At 44.8% G+C, this 26,368-nt stretch overlaps 1 protein-coding gene across 5 annotated transcripts; it reads left to right on the top strand.

The window, feature by feature from the left end:
- The first annotated feature begins 1,770 nt into the window (after positions 1-1,770).
- ABRACL (ABRA C-terminal like) lies at positions 1,771-23,358 on the top strand. 5 transcript variants are annotated; one of them, XM_077143337.1, is made up of 3 exons: positions 1,771-2,218; positions 6,288-6,350; positions 22,811-23,358. In XM_077143337.1, exons 2-3 carry the CDS (start codon positions 6,290-6,292, stop codon positions 22,993-22,995), a joined length of 246 nt encoding a protein of 81 aa, XP_076999452.1. In that variant the 5' UTR covers positions 1,771-2,218; positions 6,288-6,289; the 3' UTR covers positions 22,996-23,358. The 5 variants fall into 5 exon arrangements, with proteins under 5 accessions (XP_076999452.1, XP_076999448.1, XP_076999450.1 ...); XM_077143333.1 differs by having other exon boundaries at positions 2,107-2,202; XM_077143335.1 differs by having other exon boundaries at positions 2,109-2,202; positions 6,284-6,350.
- The last annotated feature ends 3,010 nt before the right edge of the window (positions 23,359-26,368 follow it).

Genomic DNA, 26,368 nt, shown 5'->3' on the forward strand with positions numbered 1-26,368 from the left:
TTTAGACATGTTGGGTTAAATAAACTATATTATTAAAATTAATTTCATCTGTTTCATTTCTTTATTATGTGCTACTAGGAAATTTTTAACTACATGTTGGGCTCACAATTTTATTTCTATTGGACAGTGCTGGTTTATAATAAGTAATTAGAGAAATACAGAAAAATTGTCTTAACATTTTATATGTCCATACTGTAAGTTTCTTCTGACAAAGTTCTTGCTTTAAGCTACATTGCACCCTCCAGTCCTGGCACATTGCTGCTGGCTCATCTTTGTTATTTCATAAAGACATCTTAACTATTCAATAAACTTCATTTTTTCCTTTTTAGTTTAAACTTCCTCATTGTTTAGCTACATGATAACAACAACAACAAAATGGCAAAAGCCTGCACGGAAATCAAAGGATTATGAATTGGGTATTGAAAATATTGGTTGTTTAATTTAAAAAATATTTATTTCATCAGTAACAAACCTCTTGAATTGTCATTCTCTGTAGATTAAGATGAAGATTATGCTGTACTCATTACAGCATACTGTATCAACATTTTTAAAGAATGAGTACATTTTCATATATTAATATGGATTTTATTTGTTTAGGTGAAATAATCTATTTCTGTTTTTGTATTTTGGCAGAGAACTGTGAAACACTAATTGCCCAATTCTAACAGAAGTGGCACTCTCTGAGGTATTATTCCTTTCACTGGGTAGCATCTGACCCTAGAACTGTAATCATTACCTCCTGCTGAAGTAGCCAGGTCTAACTAGGAGAATTGCTAAATATGGGATTTTTTCCTGAATTATTATTTCTACATTATGTAGACTTCGAAAGATAAAAAGTAAACTTACCAGCTTTCTTTTGGTGAGAAAAAATAGACCTCAAATGATCTTGGAGTGGTCTTAAATTTTACCTGACAGGGTAGGTTAGGAGTGAGGCACTTACATGAAGCAGGTCTTTGCTGACCACTAATTTTTCCTTTGTCTGAGACAGAAACTTGGAGGCAAGGTGAGGCGACAGGTGTTAACTATAAAAGGTAACTGGAATGCAAATGGGGTGGACCTACCCAGTGTCTTTGGGTGCCTGCGCCCATATCCCTCCGGGGAGCAGGCCATTGCTGCTTCCTTCCTCCACCGGGACTCAGCTGCCCTCGGATTCGGCCTCTCCCGCTGCGCCCCCACCCACCTCTTGCCCCGCCTCAGGGCTCCTGCCTTCTTAAGTGTTTGCCTTACTGGAGGCTCATTTTGGACCCTCCTGCTTCACGTCCTCTCTGTTTCTGCCTTTCTATCAGAAGGTTCATTTTCTGTGGTCTCCATTCCCAATTTCCTAGGGAGACTCCGATTGGCTTATCTAATTATGGGGGTACCGGGTCACCTCCTAGGACGATGGCCAGTTTAGGGACTGTGTGCTCTAGGGTTCCTGGTCACCCCCAATCCAGTTAGCTCTGGGCGGACGTTTTTAGCTAGTTTGGCAACCCCTGCCCTAGGAATAGTTTGGGTCAGTTTTCTCAGAAGGGCCTCGGGCACGGCAAACTCTTGACACACCCAGCGATTAAAACCACAGTGCCCCAAATAAAGGGCCCATGAGTAAAGTGATTGACGTTTGCAATTAAATGTAGGAAATAAGGAATGCAGGAGGGAAAGAAACCTACACTAATGTAGGATCAAGAACTGACTGCCTAAATAAATGCTCTTCGCGGTAGAATAAACTGGTTTGCAAGAAGGCGTTTTGTTTTGCACATCAGACAATCGCGACGTCATTCCCCGGGGTGTCCGGCAGTCCCGGGCTCCGCTCTTCCAAGGAGACCTCAGTATTGGGCACTTCGGGGGCCTTTTGGTTTTCGTTCTGGGGGAGAGGTCCTGGCAGGCAGTCAGCGTCCGGGACTTGTCGCGGACGTCCCGGGGACCCCGTGGCTCCGAGGTGCGCGTGGAAAGGTGGCGGGCAACGAGGCTCTGGGGGCGTCTTCCCGGAAGCGTCGGGCGCCCGCCACCTGCCTGGGGGCTGCCTCCTTCCCGGGCTCCACTCCCCACCCGCTCGCCCCAGGGAGTGTGGGCGGCCCCTTCCTGAGCGCTGAAACCCCGACTCCCCCCGCCCAGCGCGTCTCCGTGCCTCAGGCACTTCCTTCCTCCGCCCTTCCTCCCCAGCGCTTTAAGAAGGTGGCCGTGGGACCGCAGCTCTTGCGCTTCCCACCCGAAGACTCCGAGGCGGTGAGTCCCCGGGGAGGTACGGCCAGGTAGGGGGGACACCGGGACTCTGCGGCCGGGACCCGGGGGTGCCGCTCGCCTACGCGTCACGGGGAGACCGTGACCGCGGGGCGCGTCCCGCAGAACCTGGTGCGGAAGGGCTGGGGCTGGGGCCCCGAGGCTCGTAGGTGCTCCAGGCGGTGGACGCTGCGGCCCGGGGCTGGGCATTGCGCTGGGAGCCCCGGGGGGAACCGGGAGGGACACTGGGGGCTCGGAGCGTCCCGCGGGGCCCCTCGGCGTCGCGGGGTTTGGGCGCACCGACAGCGAGTGGCGGAGACAAAAGGCCTCCCGGCCGCAGCCCTTTCCGGGGAGGCACTCAGAGCTCCCCGTGCGCCCCGGGCGGGGGTCGGCCCCGTGATCCCAACTCTGCACCCGCGCCGGGGTGGGCGCGGGGGACGAGGGCGTCCTGCGGGCCACCTTTCCGTGAGGGGTCCCAGACTTGGCGCCGGATGACCAAATAAGGAGTGTGCGCACGCGGGAGGGAGGAGGGCCAAGTCACCCTTGGCCCTGCACCGACCTCGGGGCCCTGGAGGACGCTGCCCCTAGAACCCAGCCAGAGTGCACGTGGGCGCCTGAGCCCGCAGGTCCCCGCGCCCCAGGGCGTGATTCTCTTTAGACCTGAGAACATCTCCCTGTGTTGCTCCCCAACTGTGAAAATAGCAGCTCCAGGAAAGTCCTTAAATATTCCTGTGACTCATTGGATGGGGAGCCTTGGACACGCCGCCCTCTTTGTGCTTCCCACGCGGGGTGCCTAATTCGCTTCTTCACGGGGGGCGGGGCCGTCACCCCCACCTCTCCCTGCGGGTCCCCGCGCCAGGTGCCCGCGGCTGGCAGGCTTCCGCTTCCTGTTAGGATTCCAGCCCATCCCGGCCGGGGCGGCTGTCTTTCTCCCTTGTGGGATGTCAGGGGCCTTCCAAAGACTATGTGGCTATTGGTATTTCCCCCCTTTGTCCTCCTTCTCCATAAACAGATAGATAAAATCTGCCAATTTACGTATGCTTGCAATAGCTTCTGAAGCTGAAGAGCTGTTATTTTCCTCCCTGTCCGGGTCAGGGAGGGAGACTTTCTTTTTTTGTAAGTGTTTTGCCTTAGTAAGTTCTCAGCATGTAATATTTCATACAAATACAGCTCATTTTGTGTTTAGTGCCATTTGCATAATCGGCAAAGAAGGAAGAGGAGGAGAGGGAGGAGGGGAGAAGGAGAAGGTGGAGGGGGAGGAGAGAGAGGGAGGAGGAGGAGGGGGAAAAGGAGGAAAGCAAAGCCAGAATGATGTGTTAGAATAGCAATAAGTTGTGGGGAGTTAACCTTTCAAAGCCTTAGTTTCATCATCCATAAAATGGCCGGGTTCTTAGGAGGAAATGAATTAACAGGAGTCTGAAATCAAGATGTTGGCTGGGCGGTGCTCCTTCTGAAGCCTCCAAAGGAGTTTCCTTCCTTGTCTCTTCCAGCTTCTGCTGGCCCCAGAAGTTCCTTGGCTTGTGGGGGACAGCACCCCAGTGTCTGCCTCTGTCTTGGCATGTGGGCCTGTGTCTCGGTGTCCAGATTTCCCTCTTTTGGACTTTGCCCCCGCCCTAGTCCCGTGTGACTGCATCTTAACGTGATTACATCTGCAAAGCCCCATTTTCCAAATCAGGGCACATTGGCAGGTGGATACACTTTCAGGGGACACACTTCAGCCCGCAGCAGGCTCAAGCAGTACCAAAGGCTGGATTTTTCTTTGTTTGCTTTCTGCACACGAAGTGGCTGTTTGTCATACCAGGGGCTGTCAAATCACATTTAGAACTCAGGGCTGACGTCTGTGGTTCTGGATGGGCTCATCTAACTTGTTTCGGTTTACTAAAGTACGGGAGTGCAGTATACCAGAAATGGGCAGACTTTTTCAAAGGGGATTTATTAGGTTACAAATTTACAGTTTTAGGCCATAAAAATGTCCAAAGTAAGGCATCAACAAGAGAATACCTTCACAGGCTGATGGCCTCCGGGGTGCCTCTTTCACATGGGAAGGCACGCAGCTACATCTGCTTGGCCTTCTCTCCTCGGTTGGTTTCAAAATGGCTCCCTCAGCTCCTGTGGGTCCTTTCAGCTTCTCCTGGGGCATTTTCTTTCTCTCTTAGCTTCTCTCAACTCTCTCCAAAATGTCTGTCCCATAGAGGACTCCAGCAAGTAGATGAAGACCCACCTTGAGTGGGCGGGGTTACATCTGCATGGAAAAAGCCTAAGCAAGAGGGCCTGCCCAACAAAAGATCTGCCGCCACAAATTGGATTAAAAGAGCATGGCTTTTCTGGGGGTCCATAACAGATCAAACTCGCACATACCTTATGCCCAAAAGCCTAAGGCCCTGAACCATACCTGGGCCCAGGGTGAAGCTCTACCCGAGCCACCTGCACCCGGCGTCAGGGGGGCAAGGCCCTACCCAAACAAAGTTAGGCTGCCCCTGCCAGGATGAGCAGCAGCTGCTGGGCAGGCAAAGTGGCAGGTGCCCACCAGGCGGACGTTAACAGGTTTTTTCCACTGTATTCTCATGACTTGGTGTTTGGGCCTTCAGGACACTGACTGTCCTTTAGGTAGGTGTTAGCTTTTTAATATCTCTTAAACTATGTCTTGAATATAATACTATAGACAGGATTTGATAACAGAGTTCTCAATATTTGGACACTATAATTTTTTATCTTGGGGACTTTTGGCTCCAATGCTATTCTGGTAGATGCACTTAATTTGGGTTTGCCTTTTATTGCAATTCAGACTTCTTAAATTATAATGCGCATACAAATAATTCAGCAGGTGGTGATGGTACTTTTAATTATTAACTGATAAAATATGGAGGCCCCCTATCATTGTCGTCTAAACAGGTGGCATATAGTCAAAGCTGACAGTGTTGTTTTATTTTTACGAGGTATCAGGAATTTGTTCAATCCGTCTGGATAAAGTTCTTTCTTCCATACCATCATGCCGAAGTAAATCATACCGGCAATCTTGCCTTTTTTTAGTGCCGTATTCCATTTGGAAGGCATATGATTTGAAAACAGACGGAATGGTGCAGCTTCTGCCCAATACTCCCAGTTTCTGATCCGGCATGGTTGTTTCCATTATAAATTTTTGCCTTCTTATGGGGGATGTCCTACTGAATCTGGGGCTGGAGGTGTGGGAGTTAGTCCCATAAAAGAGGGCCTGAGGAGGCAGTTTGTGCAAAGAAGGCTGGAGGGGAGAGGACAAGGGGCGTTTAAAGACTAAAAAGCATCCAGTATAGCTGCAGCCTCGAGTCCAAAGGTAGACGGAGGAGGCTGAGACGTGGGCCGAGCCCAGGCTGCAGAGGGCCTAGAGCCTGGGGGGGTCTCAGTTCACATCCCGAACTGGGCTCCCCATTGCCGCCCAGGTGTACCAAGCAGTGCCTGCAGAAGGAGAGGATGCCCTCCGTGTGGCCATCGTGGTGCTGCCCCTTGGCCATCTGCCTGCCTCTGGGGTCACGGCCAGCTCACCTTCACCTACCAGCTCAGTGCCGGCCTCCCGTGGGCTGCCTTCCCGCCTTTGCCTCCCTGCTTTTCTAAAAGCTCTTGCCCTGCCTGGAATGCCCCTCCGCAGTGCCTTGACCACAGAGCCACTGTAGCTTCCGGCTTTGGGCTCCTAGCACTAAGGGAGCACTTGTCACATTGCTGTATGTTCTGGGCTTGAACCCTCAGGGCTGGTCCTATGTGCTGCTCCTCTCTGTGGTTGGGGTGCCCAGGGAGCTCCCTGAAGAGGCCAAGCTTAGCATTGATGGTGGGTGCAGGGAGAAGGGCTGCATTCTCCCCAGTGGACAGGGAACCTCAGCGGGCTTTGCAGAGAGGGGTGATGGTAAGGACAGAGGGGAAGGGAGGATGCTCTAATGCCATTGACATTGCCCAAAGGTTTTTAGGAAGAGGGTGATAAATGTGATAAATGTGATAAATTTGTGAAAAAGTGATAAATGTGACCTGAAAAAAAAGAAGAGAGGGTCTTTCGATTTGGCAAGATGTGCTGAATGGGATGTAAAAATGGGAATATAATACAAACTCTCTTGTCTCCCAGGCAGCAATGAATGTGGATCATGAGGTTAACCTCTTAGTGGAGGAAATTCATCGCTTGGGTTCAAAAAGTAAGTATTCTGACACAGAAATGGTATTTTTTCATGATCTCACCTCCCTACAGGCAAGACTGCAATCTGATAGAAGCCTGGAAAGTGGGGTCCCAGGGCCCTGGGACACAGTGATGGCTGCTCAGCCCTCAGGTGTATCCCCTGAAATGGTACTTGGAGATGCAGAGCTGAGTTGTTGGGGTATTGCAATTCTGATGCAAACAGCGGTTGAGTTGTTTTCTATTATCTTTTGCGTGAAAAGAAAATTCCCGAACTACTTTAATCTAGCTGCAGTGAAATCTGGTAATTGAATCATGTCCAAATTTTAATGTGCTATACTATTAAAATTCATTTTTCTCTGCCTTAACTTGTATTTCTTTTACAAAATTCCAAATGACTAGGTTATTAGACTGAAATTATACCAAATAGTTATTTTTTTCAAATTCTTGAGTTTTGGTTTATTATAACTAAAATATACCATCCTTTACATAGGTTTATTGTAAGTCATCTTTTTATTCAGCTGCAAATAACAGCTACCACTTAGATAGTGACATGTAAAATTGGTGGGTGTCCTTTTCCTAAATTGTCATGAAAGTTACTATTATACTTGTAGCATTAGGTATTTGATATGTTTCCAATTATATATGCAAAAGATCGGAGAGCATTTTGAAAACAGCAATAGATACATTCAGCAAAAATTAGCATAATATAACTCAAAGCTTAAAAATTATATCATGTAAGAGAAAAACAGCTTTTAACAACAACTTCATGAGAATTGTGTTGTTACAATGTGATGATCCTTACTGATAGTTTTTTTTTTTTTAACATGGGCAGGCACCAGGAATCGAACCCGGGTCCTCGGGCATGGCAGGCAAGCACTCTTACCTGCTGAGCCACCGTGGCCCGCCCCTTACTGATAGTTTTTTCTGCGTATGAAACTCAAGACATACTTTGAAAGTCCCATTAAGCCCCTAATATTAAATGTCTTCTGTGTTAGTTTTCTATTGCTTGTGTAACAAATTGCCACAAGCTTCCTGGTGGAAAACAACCCAAATCAGTTATCGTGACAGTTCTGTGGGTCATAGGTCTCACTGGACTGAGATCAAGGTGAAAAGAAAATCCCTGAACTACTTTAATCTGACTGCAGTGAAATCTGGTAATTGAATCATGTCCAAATTTTTATTCCCTTCCTGAAGCTCTGGTGGAGAATCCATTTCCCAGCCCATTCCAGGTCTAGAGGCTGCCCACATTCCTTGGCTCATGGCATCTTCCTTCATCTTCAAGGCTGGTGACAGAGGATTGAATCCCTCTCATGTCCCATCATGCTGACCTCCTTTTCATGCAGAGGTCTCTTGGATAATCCAGGATACTCTCCTTATCCTGAGGTCCTTAATTTAATCACATCTGCAAAGTCCCTTTTGCTGCATAAAGTAACATAAATTCCCAGGGCCCTAGGATTAGGTCATGGATGTCTTGGGAGTTCATTATTTTGCCCACCCCAATCCCTTTCTGAGCTTCTTGAATCACTTTATTTGTATATCAAACCTTGGTAACAATACTGAAGTGTTCTAAGAAAAAGATATAAATTGGTAGAAACTCAACTTCCAGTGAGTGTAATTATCTAGTCAGTTGCTAGGTGTTTGTTGAGCATCTATATGACCAAGCACTGTCTAAGTACAACTGATACATGTTCCCTTACCTCAAGGATCTTAGTTGAGGAACACAGATAAAAACCATGAGGCAAGGCGGTTATCAGAAAGAATGGTCTGCCACATTGCTGCATGCTGACATTCAGCTCACCATGGTCCCAGAGAAATACATTGTGAAAGCTGCAGGAGTTGGGCGTGCTTAATTAAGCCTTGAGTCCCAGGCAGGGCTTGAAATTGTAGGGCAGGGACAAGTTGGAAGGACACACATGAACTGAATTTGGGGTGGGAATATATCTGATGTTTCTGGAAAACATTGAGGGAAGATATAATTGGCTTAGTTTCCAAATCAAGCAAAGGAACCTTCTTGTCTAATGCCATATTTCCCCCACTCACTTCACCATACCTACTTGATAGAAATTTGGGGTGTCTTATTTCAGGACTATTGCTTCTAATTGTTTTTCTTCCTGAAACCAGGGGGAGGGCAGGATAGCTGGGAAACCCTGAATGGTTGTAACTGACACTAAAGATTCAGGCCAAAACCCATTAGTCAGAATCTCTTCCCTACCCTTAGTGAAAGTCTTACAGACTTTCTTATCTTCCAGACAGTCACGCTGGGCCACAGGTTATAAAGTAGAGTAGGGGCAGAAGCAGGTTCTTGTCACTTGAATGATCCCTGGGACACTAGGAACAAAAATCACTCTCCTTAGAACCAAGATTACGAGGATGAGGAGACACTGAAAGCAAATACAATGCGAAGGGCCCTCGATAAGGAAGATCCGGTCTGTGGCATGTTATTCTTATATGACAATTTTATAAACAACCAGTCAGAATATGCCTACCCAATCCCTGTCACTATCCCCACCTCCCTTTATTCCCAGCCCATAAATCTCACCTAATTCTCAGATCGGAGAGACAGATTTGAGCTGCCTCCTTTCTCCTTGCTAGGCAACCTCACAATAAAACTCTTCTCAAAATCCTGGCGTCACAGTATCGGCTTCTCTGCGCATCAGGCAGCGAGCCCACTGAGCCGTAACTGCTTTTGGCAACCACGCAGGAACCCCAAGGTCTCAGCACTGCCTGCCCAATGTTTTGGGGTTCTGGTGTAGGGGAGGTGTGACCCCTCCTTATCAACTTGGAGTGGTGCCACCTGGACCAGTTTGCCTGGAGGCTCATCTATTAGGAGCCTCACTGCTCCAGACAGGCACTTCAAATGTTTACCACCACCTGCTGTTTTGAAGAAAGAAAAGGTTGAGGAAACAAGAGATTTTTGGTGAATGGCCACATATACGTGCCTATTCCATTGTCACATGGTTGTCTGGTAGGATTGTGGGTTAGAGTTCCACCCTTTGGAGTTCAATTCCCAGTTTTCAAAGGAGCAGGAAAGGTCTGTCATTGAGTTAAGTCCCAAGACCTATGAGGATTTAGTTGCGAAGAAATGCATGTCTTTCTGCATAGTTCTTGGGTTGAAACATAGCCAAACACTTTGTAATGATGGGAAATGTTAGTAGTATACCTGACTGTAGTCCTTTAGGATGTGTTTTACATATTTACATAATTATATTCAGTTCAGATCAATGAAATGGAAAAAAATGACCTTTTGTAACACAACATGACGCCAATATAAGTTAGAATTAGGGGAACAGTGGCTAGAAAATGGGTCCCTAAACTGTGGTTCTATCTTACAGCTGGTCTTGTATTGTAAGAGAGTGAGGAAATGGAATGAGATCTCATGTGTTGAAGCCTTTATGACCTTGTATGAAAATAAGAACTTGCAAGGAAAGTGCAAAATTATGGTTCTGTGGGAAGGGAATCAGGTAGTGCAGGCTTAACCGGAGTCACTGGATTCAGTTAAATCTTCAGTTAAACCTGTGCTGCAAGATTCTGAACTAGACGATGATCTGCTCCTACCACAGCTGATGCCTCCTTCAGTGCCCCCACCATATTGGGGGAAACTAAAATGAGACATACAGAGACCCCACTAACCCTCCAGAGGCCACCAATTTGGCCTTGTACTCTTCTTTGCCTGCTAGTCGAGGAGGAACGGTCTCCCCATCCCACACCTGACAGGGTGCTCAATTCGGCCTGGGGAATGCTCAATCCCAGACAGGGCAATTCCCACAAGTCAATGACTTGACTCCATGCAGGACTGGACAACCAAGGCAACCCTAAGCGGGTTTGTAGATGATACCTACTGCTCCTCTATATAATTGGAAGGATAATATGCCTTACCAAGATGACCTTAAAAGGATGGAGAATCTTTTTACTTTCACTTTGCTACTCAAAACCCCATCTGGGCAGATATTTGGGCCTTCTGAATACCCTCCTCAGGCCTGAGGAACGCAGGATGGTCTTTGAAAAAGCCCACCAGGAGACCAATAATCTACATGAGTTGCAACCCAGCATCATAGGCCATTCCAGGGTCAAGAAGCCTTGATGGGACCCAAATGAATCCCAGGGACTGAGCCAAACTAGATCATTATAAAGGATGCATCATCGGAGGGATTCAAAAAGGAGTCCCAAGGCCAAGAGTACTAAAAAGGTTCAGGAAATACAGCAAGGGCCAGAAGAAAACTTGTCCACTTCTCGAAAGGATGTTTGAGGCATATAGGTAATATACTGAACTAGGCCTGGAGGCTGGTCGACCTTCATCACCCAAAGTACTCCAGATATAAGGAGAAAACCACAAAAGTTGGAGTGGATTTTAGGAATGCCTATGACTCAGCTGGTTGAGATTGCCCTCAAGGTCTTCAATAACTGAAACCAGATCCAGGAGAGGAAGTGAAATGCCAAATCATGCTGCTAGCTGTAGCCCTAAACCACAACATGCCAAGACCAAGAAAGATCTTGATAAGTGAAGACAGGCGACCATGGGTAAGACCCTCACCCCCAGCCTAAAGAGCCAACCTGCCTTAGGGTTACAGTGATGTACCTGCTCCAAACAAGAAGGGCGCAGGAAACAGGAGTGTCCAAACCACCCAAAGGAAGGGGCGCCAAGAATTGCTGGCATATGCCTTGGCTCACAGAGTGGGGGCGGCCAGGACTGATGGGGCCTTGGGGCTGCCTTTCAACCCCACTGCTCACATCAGTATTTTCCATGAGGAAATAGTGAGAAGGAAACTCGGTGACTTCCTGGTAGACACCTGAGCTACTTTGTTTTAAATTAAAAACAAGACTTTCTTACTCCAAAGAGGGGAGAGAGCTCGGATTTCTGGGGCTATGACCCATAAACCTTTTCTACAACCTCTCAGAGGTCAAATGGGGGATGGTAATTTAAGACACAACTTCCTTTGTATGCCTGAATAACCTATGCCATTGCTAGAATAGGATTTATTAACCAAACTAAATGATCAGGTGACTTTCTCTTTGGAAAGAGTTAACATTGAGTTTCCTCCTGATCACGCATGTGTCCTTCAAGCTACCATACTACATTGAATGGAAAGACCTGACTTAAAATTTCAGAAGATATTTTCCTGAAGGTGAGTCCAGAGATATGGACTGACAGGCTGCTGGGGAGAGCCAGGACTGCTGAACCCATCAAGGTGAAAATTTGTCCTGATGCAAATACCTCTCATTTGAATCAGTACCCTTGAAAGGAGAGGCCAGGAAAGGCATAAAACCATTGATAGACGTTTTTCTCCAATATCAGTTAATTCGACCTTGCTGATCTTCATACAGTACTCTTATCTTGCCTGTTCAGAAGCCCAGTACTAACACCTACAGATGTGTGCAGAACTTAAGGGCAGTCAATCAAATAGTAGAGTATATTCATTTGGTGACACCCAACCTTTACATGCTGCTTACCTGGGAATTTCTGTTGGTTCACAGTATTAGACTTCAAAGATGCCTTCTACTGCATAACTCTGAGCCTGGGATCCCAACAACTATTTGTTTCAATGGGAGGATCCAAGAACAATATAAAGCAACAATATTTTTGGACTGAGCTCCCACAGGGATTTAAAAATGCCCCCACTCTATTTGGAGAAACACTAGCTAAAGCTTTTAAGAGAGCTTCAACTTCAGGAAGGACTATTATTACAACATATAAACAATATCTTGATTGCCAGTACTACCGAGGAAGCTTTCAGATCAGAATACTGTCCTAACTCAACTTCCTAGCACACCAAAGATACAGGGGCTCCAAGAAAAAAATCCCAAATCTCACAGCCTACAGTGAAATATCTAGGATTTTAGCGGTCAAAAGGGCAAAGGAACTTATTGCCAGACAGGCAAGAAGCATTACCTAGAGAACGCACCACTAGGAGACCGCTCCAAGTGTTCATAGGAATGGCCAGATTTTGCCGTGTTTGGATCCTAAACTCTGGACTTTAAGCCAGACTTCTGTGTGAGCCCTTTAAAGCAAAAGACAGTGAGCCCTCAGATTGGACTGCTGAATGCCAGCAAGTATTTTATGCTATTAAAGAAAAACTTTTTAACAGCACCAGTGCTTGGCCTCCCAGACATAAGGAAATCCTTTGATCTGTTTGTGCATGAGTAGCAGGGCATAAGGCTTGGGGTACTAATACGAAATCCAGGCAGTACAGGAAGGCCAGCTGCTTACTTTTCTAAACAATTAGACATGTTGATCCAAGGATGGCCTGTATGCCTTCGAGCAGTGGCTGCTACTTGCAACTTGTTGCAAGAGGCTGCAAAGTTCACTCTTGGGTAACCAATCAGAGTACATTCTCCTCACTGTGTGATATCCTTCTTGAACAAAAGGGGGATATTGGCTCACTTCTGGAAGACTAGAAAAGTACTAGGTCATATTGCTAGATAATCCTAATGTAAAATTGAAAGCTGTTTCTTCTTTAAACCTGGCAACCCTACTTCTCAGCACACAAGAAGAAACCATCTGTGATTGTATACAAGTATTTGAAGAAGTCTATTTTAGCTGACTGGACTTCATGGACCAACCCCTGAGGATTCAGCGTAGAAATGTTCACTGATGGGTGCAGCTTCATGGATCAGGAACTCTGAAAAGCTGGGTTTGCTGTAGTAAGTCTCCAGGAATTTCTAGAGGCAAATGCACTTCCTCCAGTTAAGCCTGCTCAGAGGGCAGAACTTTGAGCCCTCAACAGAGCCTTGCATTGGGGAAATGAAAAGAGTCACCACTGATATGACTCAAAATATGTCTTTTCAGTGATTTATGCACATGGAGAGGGGTATTAACCACAGGGAAGCAGGAAATTAAACCTGCAGAAGTCATATTAGCCCTGCTAGAGGACTTTATGTTATTACAAGAAGTAACAATTGTCCATGGTCTGGGGTATCAGAGAACTGATAGTTGGAAAGTGTTCGAGTTTGCTAGCTGCCAGAATGCAACACACCAGAGACGATTGGCTTTTAATAAAAAGGGGGTTTATTTTGTTAGCTCTCCAGAGGAAAGGCAGCTAATTTTCCACTGAGGTTCTTTCTTACGTGGAAGGCACAGGATGGTCTCTGCTGGCCTTCTCTCCAGACCTTTGGGCTCCAACAACTGTCCCTGGGGTGATTCCTTTCTGCATCTCCAAAGGCCTGGGCTGAGCTGCGAGTGCTCAGATGAGGAATGCTGAGCTGCTTAGGCTGTGCTACGTTGTGCTCTCTCATTTAAGCACCAGCCAATTAAGTCAAACGTCATTCATTGCAGCAGGCACGCCTCCTAACTGACTGCAGATGTAAATCAGCAACAGATGAGGTTCACCTACCATTGGCTCATGTCCACAGCAACAGAACTAGGTGCCTTCACCTGTCCAAGTTGACAACTGAATCTAACTACCACATGTCCACCCCTTGTCAACTTGGCAACTACTCACATCACCTTAAACAGGTGCAAAAAATTCTCTTCTGGCTGTGGACCTGTGAATCTCAGAACAAATTATCTGATGCCAATATGCAAAGGAGGATAAACACAGGATCCATAGGGAGAAACTGGAAGGAAAACCTGCAGGCAAACACCATTGGATTTCAAAGGCTGAAAGTCATTTATCCTTTGGCTTTAGAAAGTGGCAGTCCCACCCTTTCTGAGGGCCTATGCAGTGGCCTGCCTCTTTCCAAATCAACCTCGGGGAACATTGAGGAGACCACCTCTCAGCTCCACTCTCTCCAGGCATCAGGGCCATCCCTGGGCTCTCTGCCATTTCTGGGGCACACGCTCAACCCCTCCATGTGGTGTCAGCCAGGCTCTCCCGGTCCCCCAAGGAGTGTGCTCTACCTTCTCCAAGGCCTGAGGCTGCACAACTCTTCTACTGCAACAAGATAGGAGGCTCATCCTCACCTTTCAGGGTAAACTCACCCTCTCCATGTGTATGGGTGGGTCCACTCTCCTGGCCGAGGTTTCTTGGCTTCAGACCCAAGCTTCCATGGTCCTCACTCTGCAAACTCCAATTTTTCCCTTTTGTGTCCACCTTTGTCCAGGTTGGCAGTGGTTCCGTTTACACCAACAGTCTCTTCAAGCACTCCAGGACTTCTTCATCAATCTCTTCACAATTCCTCCAAAGTCTTCCCCTTAGCCATCCAAAACACCGTTCCAACATATCTGGTATTTGCAAACCGCAGCAGCACCCCACTCTCCGGTACCAAATTCTGTTCTAGTTTGCTAGCTGCTGGAATGCAACATACCAGAAATGGATTGGCTTTTGATAAAATGGGATTTATTTTGTTAGTTCTTCAGAGGAAAGGCAGCTAACTTTCCACTGAGGTTCTTTCTTATGTGGGAAGGCACAATGGTCTCTGCCGGCCTTCTCTCCAGGCCTCTGGGTTTCAACAACTTTCCCCGGGGTGAATTCTTACTGCAGCTCTAAAGGCCTGGGCTGAGCTGCAAGTGCTGAGATGAGAAATGCTGAGCTGCTTAGGCTGTGCTACGTTGTGCTCTCTCATTTAAGCACCAGCAATTAAGTCAAACGTCCTTCATTGCAGCAGGCATGCCTCCTAACTGACTGCAGATGTGAATCAGCAACAGATGAGGTTCATGTACCATTGGCTCATGACCACAGCAACAAAACTAGGTACTCTCACCTGGCCAAGTTGACAGCTGAATCTAACTACCACAGAAAGCAAAAGGAAATAATTTAGCTGAACAAGCTGCTGAATGAGCAATACAAACCCAAAAGCCAAACAATAATAACTTGTATCAACTCGGACTCACCTAAGCACCACTATAGTGGATTTGGACAGGGCTAATGAGTGGGAATTTTTTATCAGTCCCCAAAACCCCCAAAGAGGAATCCGGGGGAGCCACTAAAGAAAGGTGGATTTTATAATCAACAAGGTATCATACTAAGGCCTGAGCATTTCATTGAAGAAATCATACTTATCAAGGAACTCATTATGGAAAGGACTCCATGTACTGGTGGCTATGAAAGCTCATAATTGGCCTGAATTTGCAAAAGATAATTAAGAAGTAGATCAAATTTGCTTAATCTGTGCTAAAAATAACTCAGAACAGGACTCTCTCTTCCTGTTAGGGTACTTCAAACAAATGGAACAAGACTGGCAGGTAGATTGCACCATCATGGCAAAGACCAGAGAAAATATAAATACCTACTAGTGTTTGTAGAAACCTGCTCTGAATGAACAGCAGGGTAGAAGCATTTTCTTGTAGGACAGAGAAGGCTTCAGAAGACACAGGTCCTGCTGAAGGAAATTATCCCCGCTTTGGACTGTCATATTTTATATGGAATCACAGCAGGGGAGCTTTCATTGCTACGGTGACCCAGAAAGTAGCTGGAGCCTTTGGAATACATTGGAAGCCATACATTTCAAGGAGACTACAATCCACAAGGAAAAGAGAAAAGATGAATCATACTTAAAGACGACTGTAGCAAAAATCCCAACACACTAATTTAACATGGAATAAAGCATTGCCAATTGCACTGCTTAGGGTAAGAGTAGCCCCCAGAAGCAGTTTAGCCCTTAGGAAATGTTATATGGGAGACCTTTCCTTAAGACTAAGTTTTCTTCTAATCTAGCAAACAGCCACATTATAAAAGAACTAGATACTAAAAGTTGGGTATAATCATTAAGTGCTACTTTTAGTGCTGTTCACTGATAGGCCTTTAGCTGCCATATGTTTTCTACACATGTACATGTCGTCTGTATACATGCTGGGGACTGAGTGCTCCTTAAAACTTGGAAAAACAACACCCTGAAGGTCAATTACAGCCCTATTGGAGTGGATCGTCTGAAGTTTTACTGGTAATACTCTTCTGTTACAGGGTGCAAAACCATGGATTCACCATTCCTGGATGAAACGCGTGCCTGTTAACCTCCTTGACATCCCAGGCCGATCTACGGGAACCAGGAAACGGTCTCCACAGACAACGGGAATCAGCAAGACCAAACCTCCTGGACACTGGATGGGTCCATAATTATCTCGAAAACTTTATATCTTCAAAATACTCGCGTGAACCCATAACAAACCCGAAACTAATCTTTAAAAAGAAAAATCCACCAGATAAGTAGACTCAACGCTGGTGTCTTCGTCTGTGTCCGCCTGTTTTGTGACTGTTTTTTATATATTAATGAGCCTCTGTAAACAACCTGACAGGTTTAACCACTTTATTTGTAGTCATCATGACTTCTGCTTCAAATCCCCTCACCATGAACCCCATAAAAGTTTTAGGATCTGTCCTCCTCATTTACTACCTTTCTCCTCCAACCTTTAGTCATTCGCCTCCACATCCCTACCAGGCATCGGTTCAAAAAATAGCTGAAATCGCCAATAAATCTCAGTGTTGGTTCTGTCTACGCAACAACAACTCCGAGCCTGAGCCCACACTTATTGCCGATCCTGCCCCTTTGCAAGTCTGGCTTCTTCTCAATGGCTCTTGGAAAGACTATAATTCTTATTCGTGGGAAGGACCACTCACTGGGGAATGGGCTGAAATCATCTATAATTCAGGAACACCCTCATCTGCCGAATACCGGGGGGTCCCGATAGGTCATGTGAAAATACTTAATCGACACCTCTCACTTTGTGTCTATAATCCTGCTCGCAATCTCCGCTTATCATTTCTTCAAGGGAGAAACGAGCCTTCCACTCCCTCCCCTACTAGTCATCCAAGGACTAAAGCCACCCGACAGGTACCGTTGGGACATATCCCCACAAAATACTGCAACTTTACCCTAAAATACCGGAGCTGGGGGTTCAATCAGTCTAAGGCTGTCTTTAGTAACACCCCTCTTGAGTATTCAACTTACCCCTACCCCAACACTACTGACAATGAGGGACAGGCCTTTCAGTTTAATGGTGAACTTGTGCCCTTGTGGCCCTGCGCCACCATTAACTCCACTTACTACCACCAAACCCGAGGACCCCTCCCACAAGCTACCAACTCCAGTTATCCCCCCAGTTCTTACTCCTGGACATGGGTAGCCCAAGAAGTATTCTTTCCCAATACCTCCTACCGGGTGGATGTAACGAGTGGAAATCTATACCATGACATGTCCCTTGCTGGAGACTGCTCTTCTGACTCACAAGACATAGACAGCCCTGGTGACTACACTGGCATCGGCCTGTTGTCGCAACTCTTTGACTTGCTGACGTGCCAGCAGAATAACACCCGAGCCCCATGTGAGACGATGTGGATAAATGCTTCAGACCCGGACTCCCAGGTTTTTATGCCTCTGTCTTTGTCCTTAGAAGGCACAGGATATTTCTGGCTATGTGGAGACAAAATATATGTAGCACTCCCTTACTCCTGGCATGGAACCTGTGGCCTTGTCTCCTTAATGCCGGACATACATTATCGCAACAGACTTAACTCATCTCTAATCCTGAATTTAGGGTCTCTTACCTCCTACCAACTTTTCCCACCAAAACGACAGAAGCGCAACAACATCTTCAAGCCATTTGAGGAAAAGACAGGCACTGGCTATGCCATCCTGCATCAATTCCTTCCTAGTTATAGCTATGGAGACTTAGAAGCAGCCATCAGAAATATCTCGCTACAGATCTACAATGGGTTCCACCGTACTCGGTTCAGCCTTCTTGGATTACAAAGACAGGTGACACCTCTAGCAGAAATGGAACTCCAAAACTTAAGGGCCTTAGACACTATTCTTGCTATTGAAGGCGGCACCTGTGCCTTTCTTGGAGAAGAATGCTGTTTCTACATCAACGAGTCTGGGCAAGTTGTTCAGGATGCAACTAAACTCCGAGAGATCGCCACTTCGATCCAAAATCTGGGGCTCTCCAAGTCATCTTGGGATTACCTCACATCTTCTACTGGCCTTTCCTCTGGTTCCCTGAAAACTTAGGCAACCTCTGACCTATCCTACAAGGCCTATTAATCCTCTTACTCTGCTTGGACTGTTCCTCCTTTTCAAGTTAAGTTCCCAGCTGATGACTTGATGTTCCACTTGTTCCATTCACGTAACCAACCACAAATTACTCTCCCAAACAGCCTCTACTCTGGGGACCTGTGAGTACCTTCAACTTCATGCCAAGCAATTCCAGGCCTCCAGCCCCAAACGACACCCCTAATCAGCATGAAGCAGCCAGAGCGGTCATCGCCCCAAATCGTTCATGATTGAGGAATGTTAAAAACTCAAGGGGGGACTGAAACCAGCGTAGGAGGTATTGGCAGGAGTCCCTGAATTATTGTCATAACTAACACTCGGGAGTCAGGTCAAAACCCATTTACCAGGACCTCTTCTCCTCCCATAGTGAAAGTCTTCCCTGAACTTGTTTGACAGACATACTTGGCCACAGGTTATAAACTGGAACAGATGCAGAAGCAGATTCTTGTCACTTCAATGACCCCTGGGACGCTAGGAACAAAAATCACTCTTCTTGGAACTAAGATTATGAAGATGAGGAGACATTGGAAGCAAATAAAATGCAAGGGGTCCTCAACAAGGAAGTTCCAGTCCGTGGGCACGTTATACTCATATCACAGTTCTATAAACAACCAGTCAGAATATGCCTACCTGAATCGCCGTCACTATCCCCACCTCCCTTTGTTCCCAGCCCATAAAACTCCCCTGATTCTCAGATCAGGAAGACAGATTTGAGCTGCCTTCTGTCTCCTTGCTGGTCGACCTTGCACTAAAACTCCTCCTATTCTCGAAATCCCAGTGTCAGTATTGGCACATACATGTGTCTGATGGCACAGTATTGGGCAGCAAACCCATCAATCGGTAACATGCCCATGATTTGGATTTCCTCTGAGTTCTGTGAGTTCATGTTATTCTTTGGACTATTACTTGAGTAATTAAAGGTATATTTCCTAAGATTTATAGGATTTTCTTCTCCTTTAGAACTTTATCCATTTCAGCTCATTGTTTTATTGATCAGATTCAATTGCTTTTAAAATTCTAACTCCCCCCTCCACCTCTAGAACAGTGTTTTTTTTTCCTAGGGCAAACTGAACCTCTATTTCAAAATTAGCAGAAAATACTGTGAACTTTGCAGCTTTTCCAGGCTGCCTTGACTTATCACTTCCTGGGAGTTTATTGATTTGGGAAGCATGGCACATATGTTAACTTCTGTCTTGTTATGGTTAATTTTATCAGTTGTGTCTGGACTAACTTTGACTAATCTAGGATGTATGAGCTTAAGTTGAACACAAATTAATTTTTCTCTGTTTCTTTTTAAGTCAGATTCTTTAAAATCTTTCATTTTTCATCCACTGAAAGATTAAGTGGAGAAAGATTATTTGAAGGTTTAAATTCCTTCATTCAATAAATACTTCTTGACAACTAAATATGTGGAAATGAACAAAATTCCATCTCTCAGTCCTTCAGGGAGTCTTTGAGTAGCTGGTAAACAGAGAACCTGAAAGCCTGTGTTGGGAGGTGGTTAAGGGCATGGAATCTGCAGGCAGACTTGCAGGGAATGAATTCCAGTCCCTCTTTCTACTTGCTGCATGACCTTGGCACATTGCTAAACTTTGCTGTGCCTTTGTTCCCTTCTTTGATGATGATACTCTCTTTCAGTGATTCAAAGACATTATTTTTCTTTTTCAGTTTAAAATATCTGAAATGAGGATGCATCTTACAACTTTTGGTGTGCTATAGTTAAATTGGCAGTTCAACTGGAATATAATACAGTGATGCTTCTTGCAGTCAGTTGTGTCGCCTTTGATGAAAGGAGGATTGAGTTTTAATGACCATAAAATGTGTTGAACAGTTCAGGGAACAAAGCTCCAAAAATATTAGCTATTAATTACTATAAATTGATGGTGAGTGCTTTGTTATACTCAATTTTATAAGAAGAACTATTTACTCAACTGAGGAGATGCTGGAGAACCTTCTTAGGGAAGGTGAAATTTGAGTCCATTCTTGAAGAAAAAGAATTTAGCTAGGGAAAGGGGTCTGAGATGCTGGGTGATGGCTCAGTGTGGGCAGAATTAAGAAGGCAGGATTGTCACCTTGGGCGTCAGCAAGCAGTTCATTATGTTGGGATCAAAAGTTGTCTGGAGTGAGATGGTGGGTGTCCTGGCAAGAGATGGAGCTGGGACCTGTGAGGCAAAGGCTGCACTTGTTTTGAGGGCAATAGGGAGCCACGGAAGATGCAAGTGGTGGAGCACCAGTCAGGTCTGCATCTTCTAAAGTTTATTCCACGTTGGTTATTGTACACTAGTGTTGGGGACATCCTAGGGCAAAAACAGAAAGGGAGGCTGCTGGGGAGGCTCACAGTCATCCAGGTGAGAAGCAATTAGGGCTAAACCAGAGGATTGTTAGTAGGAGAGGCTGGAGCAGCAGAAAGCATGACGAGGACGAGGACAGTCACCTGGCCTGAGTGTCAGTTCTGGGGTGAGTGAGCAGGAGAATTCCAGGGTTGTGCCCAGATTTCTGCCTTGGGTGCCTTTTGAAATTTTAACCTAATTTGAATGTGGCTAAAAGGGGGAAATTTTAGGTTGTATATATGTTATTGGAATAAAATTTAAAAATAAACCAACCACAGGACTGTAAAACAGAAACATGGACTCTGGTTAATAGTGCAATTTTAACAATATTCTTTCATCATGTAACAAAGGAAACACTAATGTGAGGGTTTAGGAATAGGTGGATATATGGAAACTCTGTGCTTTCTGCATGTTTCTGTAAACCTACAGCTGTACTAATTAAAAACAAAAACAACCATTAACCTATTCTGAGAATTGACTTTGCAGGCACTCTGCAAAAGGGCTCCCCTGTATCATAGCTTTTCACCTTTGCACAGTGACCCTCCCAGGGGCTCTTTTACCTCATTCTGTGGATGAGGTGACCCAGCTGGGAGAGCTTGAAGGACCTGCCCAAGGGTGTCCCAGTAGCAAGTAGTTGGCCGAGTTGTCACCTGAGGTCTACTGGGTTGTGAAAAGTCCCACTTCCACATGAGAACTCGGCTGGTGCCAGGGAGATGTGGGAAAGCCCCCATTGCTGGCTGACCTGCTATGTCTCCTGCCCTTCTCCCCACACTGCTGCACATCTGCTCCTCTCGCTGCTGCACCGGGGGACCTTCCTTGGCCCACGGTCCCAAGTTCCCTGCTCCCTGCTGGAACGTCCAACCCGATGCCCAGCAGGTGGGACCTGGGGGGGGGGGCGGGGGGCAGCAGCACTGTGCATGGCAGCAGAGGCTGTGGAAAGGAAATCTCAGGTCACTTCTGCTTTTTCAAGGAAATGGTGTCAGCACCCACGGAAAAAGTAAGAATAAAGCAGCAGTACAAAGCAGTGTGTGCTCAAATGAGCCACAAAGACACGATGTCCTGCAGTCGGGAGGAGGGCATGCTGACTGCGGGGCCCCCGGGGAGGAGGCAGGGCCAAGCAATGGGGGCTTTCCCACATCTCCCTGGCACCAGCCGAGTTCTCATGTGCTTGCTTCTTAACAGAATAGCCACTTTTTGTTCCCTTCACTTTTTGAATATTTTATTGTGATAACACTTATATAACTCAAAGTTTCCTATTTTAACCACTTTCAAATGTACACTCACAGTGTGTGCAGCCATCGCTGCCATTCATTCCCAAAGCATTTTGCATCACCCCAGAAGGAAACTCTGTACCCATTAAACAATAACTTCCTATTTCCCCTCCCTCCTTAACCTCTAATCTTTCTGTGTGAATTTGAATATTCTAGGTATTTCACATAAGGGGAATCATACAACATTTGTCCCTTTGTGTTTGGATTATTTCACTTAGAGTAATGCTTTCAAAGTTCATCCATGTTGTTGCACATATCAGAACTTCATTCCTTTTTAAGGCTGGACAATGTTCCATCGTATGAGGCCAGGCCGCTTTTTGTTGATGTGTTCACCTATGGGTGGACACCCGAGTTGCTTCCATGATTTGGCTGTTGTGAATAATCTGGCCACGAGCATGTGTTTACCTTAATTTTTAGCATCTATGGGGAAAACTGACCTCCAAACAGGAGCATCTGGAGATTTTGTTAACTACGGATTTCTGGGCCCACAGTGGGGAATTGAGATTTGGTGAGCATATGTACTGTCCAGCCCCGTGCCTCCCAGTGGTTCTGTGCATGTTTGGAGCATCTTCAGGGAGGCATTGCTCCTTACCCTGGACTTCTCTTTTATTATTTTTATGGATTCAGCAACGAATGTAACAATTACAAAATCGAAATACAGAGAGAGCCAAATTTGTCCACGTTGGTCGTACTGGAACACATGAGCCTTTGGTGACTATTGGTTCTCTGCTGGTCTTTCTCCAGGTAACATGAAGGTTAAGAGGTGTGCAACCTTCGTGTTTATTCCATCACCTTTTGGATCTTGAAAGAGGCTACATTGGAGTGATGATTTTAGCTGTTTGTTGAAATGTTGGTTTGCCCATAGGTAGATGTTTATTAAAGATTTTGTAAATCTGCCACACATGGGGACAAGAAACAAACTTTGCCTTTGCTAACATTGTATTTTCTCAAATTAGATGCTGATGGAAAGTTAAGTGTGAAATTTGGGGTCCTCTTCCGAGATGACAAATGTGCCAACCTCTTTGAAGCACTAGTAGGAACCCTCAAGGCTGCAAAACGAAGAAAGATTGTCACATACCCTGGAGAGCTCCTTTTGCAAGGTGTTCATGATGAAGTTGAGATCATATTGCTGCAGGAATAATGGGGCTGTGTACATGTGCATACTGTATTGTTTTTTCTGTTGCTGGTAAACTGGATTGTTAAGTCAAAGGACAAACATGGGCATAATTAATGTATTTTTATAGAACTTTAAAACAATAGGAGACTTGTATTTTGGAAGTCTCTCCTTTTTGATATCTTGAAAGAAAATTAATGTATTACCCTATGAAATAAAACAACATCCATTATTTTTTCAGGAATCTGGTTAGAAAGCTGAGGCAATGAGGCTCTTTTTGGTAAACTTCAAAAGATATTTCCATTCTGTGTAAACAAGCTGAAGACTAACTCCCACGAGAAATATAATACATATATGCATTTGTAATAAAGACATGTAACTATCTTGAAACTGCCTGGTTTTGTCATTTAAGTATTTTATGTGCCTCTCAGAATCAAGGTTTTGTATCCAGAGGAAGTAATCATGGTAAAAGTTATCTTGATTTTAAGAAAAAATTCTTAAAACTTTAAATAATAGTGATGGGCAGCATGATAGTTGGATCCTACCAAAATTTATTTACATTTGATGCTCATTGTTTGCTTACCACCAGGTTTTGGGACATGTCAGAAAATGTAACCTAAAAACTCCACTTTCTAGTTGGACTAAGCAGACCCAAGTGACACTACACAAATGTGCTCAGAAACATATGGTGCAGCATGTCCAGAATTTAAAATGACCAGGAATATCGAAGAGGGTAAAGCAAAGAAAGCCACAATGGTCAGAGAAGGCACCAAGGGAGGCAGAATTTGATGAGCGTGAGGCATGGTTGGGACAGTGATTATCTGGAGGGAAGATACAGCAGGTGACAGAGAGGCCTGAAGGCAGAGGGATGTAAACTGGCAAGGCATGGCCTTGTGAGAGGGAAGGTATCAAGTTGACCAGAGGAGATTCAGGTTGGATGATGATGGCAACTTCTTGGAGAACCAAGGTGAGGAGTCTGAGCAGAAATTGGAGCAAGGATCTTCCACAGTGAAAGTGATGTTTAGCGAAGGCTGCTCTGGCAGTGATAATTCAGGTGGATTGCAGAGAGTGGAGACACAGACCAGCCAGCTAAAGCACTCCCAAGAATCTTAAGGGGTGGGGTTGGGAGTTAATGGAAGGACAAAGAAAGAGGTAAACAATGATCACATTTTAAAGGATATTGAAATTCTTTCATGAGGGCTCTTTCTATAATGGGTCAGGATCTCAATTCAAACCAATTTAAGCAACAAAAGAATTCACTTGCTAACATTTACTGAGTATTTCCTATACTATATTCAAACAACTTGATAAGGTAGGTACTGATATTATCTCCCACTTTTTAAAAAAATTTTTTTTATTAATCAACAAAAAAGAAGAAATTAACACAACATTTAGAAATCATTCCATTCTACACATGCACTCAGTAATTCTTAGTATCATCACATAGATGTATGACCATCATTTCTTAGTACATTTGCATCGATTTAGGAAAAGAACTAGCAAAACAGCAGAAAAAGATATAGAATGTTAATATAGAGAAGAGAATTAAAATAATACTAATAAAAAATATATATAAAAAAAGGAAAAAGAAAAAAACAAAAACAAAAGATACAAACAAACAAACAAAACTATATTTCAGGTGCATCTTCATTCAGTGTTCCAACATAGTTACATTACACTTAGGTATTATTGTGCTGTCCATTTTTGAGTTTTTGTATCTAGTCCTGTTGCACAGTCTGTATCACTTCAGCTCCAATTACCCATTATCTTACCCTGTTTCTAACTCCTGCTGGTTTCTGTTACCAATGATATATTCCAAGCTGATTCTCGAATGTCGGTTCACATCAGTGGGACCATACAGTATTTGTCCTTTAGTTTTTGGCTAGACTCACTCAGCATAATGTTCTCTAGGTCCATCCATGTTATTACATGCTTCATAAGTTTAGTCTGTCTTGAAGCTGCATAATATTCCATCATAGGTATACGCCACAGTTTGTTTAGCCACTCGTCTGTTGACGGACATTTTGGCTGTTTCCATCTCTTTACAATTGTAGATAATGCTGCTATAAACACTGGTGTGCAAATGTCCGTCTGTGTCTTTGCCCTTAAGTCCTTTGAGTAGATACCTAGCAGTGGTATTGCTGGGTCGTAATCCATTCTGCCAGTCTGTCTTTTGATTGGGAAATTCAGTCCATTAACTTTTAGTGTTATTACTGTTTGGATAATATTTTCCTCTACCATTTTGGCTTTTGTATTATATATATCATATCTGATTTTCCTTCTTTCTACACTTTACTCCATACCTCTCTCTTCTGTCTTTTCGTATCTGACTCTAGTGCTCCCTTTAGTATTTCTTGCAAAGCTGGTCTCTTGGTCACAAATTCTCTCAGTGACTTTTTGTCTATAAATGTTTTAATTTCTCCTTCATTTTTGAAGGACAATTTTGCTGGATATAGAAGTCTTGGTTGGCAGTTTTTCTCTTTTAGTAATTTAAATATATCATCCCACTGTCTTCTAGCTTCCATAGTTTCTGCTGAGAAATCTACACATAGTCTTATTGGGTTTCCCTTGTATGTGACAGATTGTTTTTCTCTTGCTGCTTTCAAGATCCTCTCTTTCTCTTTGACCTCTGACATTCTAACTAGTAAGTGTCTTGGAGAACGCCTATTTGGGTCTATTCTCTTTGGGGTGCGCTGCACTTCTTGGATCTGCAAATTTAGGTCTTTCATAAGAGTTGGGAAATTTTCAGTGATAATTTCTTCCATTAGTTTTTCTCCTCCTTTTCCGTTCTCTTCTCCTTCTGGGACACCCACAACACGTATATTTGTGCACTTCATATTGTCATTCAGTTCCCTGATCTCCTGCTCAAGTTTTTCCATTCTTTTCCCTATAGTTTCTGTTTCTTTTTGGAATTCAGATGTTCCATCCTCCAGTTCACTAATTGTAGCTTCTGTCTCTTTAGATCTACCATTGTAGGTATCCATTGTTTTTTCCATTTTTTCTTCTTTGTCCTTCACTCCCATAACTTCTGTGATTTGTTTTTTCAGATTTTCTATTTCTTCTTTTTGTTCAGCCCATGTCTTCTTCATGTCCTCCCTCAATTTATTGATTTGGTTTTTGAAGAGTTTTTCCATTTCTGTTCGTATATTCAGCATTAGTTGTCTCAGCTCCTGTATCTCATTTGAACTATTGGTTTGTTCCTTTGACTGGGCCATATCTCCAATCTTCCGAGCATCATCCATTATTTTCTGCTGGTGTCTGGGCATTTGATCAGATTTCCCTGGGTGTGGGACCCGGCTGGTTGAAAGGTTTTTCTGTGAAATCTCTGGGCTCTGTTTTTCCTTTCCTGCCCAGTAGGTGGCGCTTGTGGCGGTCGTCTGTCTGCGGGGCAGTCGGTCCG

Source organism: Tamandua tetradactyla, chromosome 25 (genome assembly GCF_023851605.1).
Source record: "Tamandua tetradactyla isolate mTamTet1 chromosome 25, mTamTet1.pri, whole genome shotgun sequence".
Classification (NCBI taxonomy): domain Eukaryota; kingdom Metazoa; phylum Chordata; class Mammalia; order Pilosa; family Myrmecophagidae; genus Tamandua; species Tamandua tetradactyla.

Excerpts from the sequence above, each read along its gene's own strand:
- ABRACL (XM_077143337.1), top strand. The coding sequence starts at position 6,290 with ATGAATGTGGATCATGAGGTTAACCTCTTAGTGGAGGAAATTCATCGC. Across the intron at positions 6,351-22,810 it reads TCATCGCTTGGGTTCAAAAA|ATGCTGATGGAAAGTTAAGT; the intron begins GTAAGTATTCTG and ends TTCTCAAATTAG.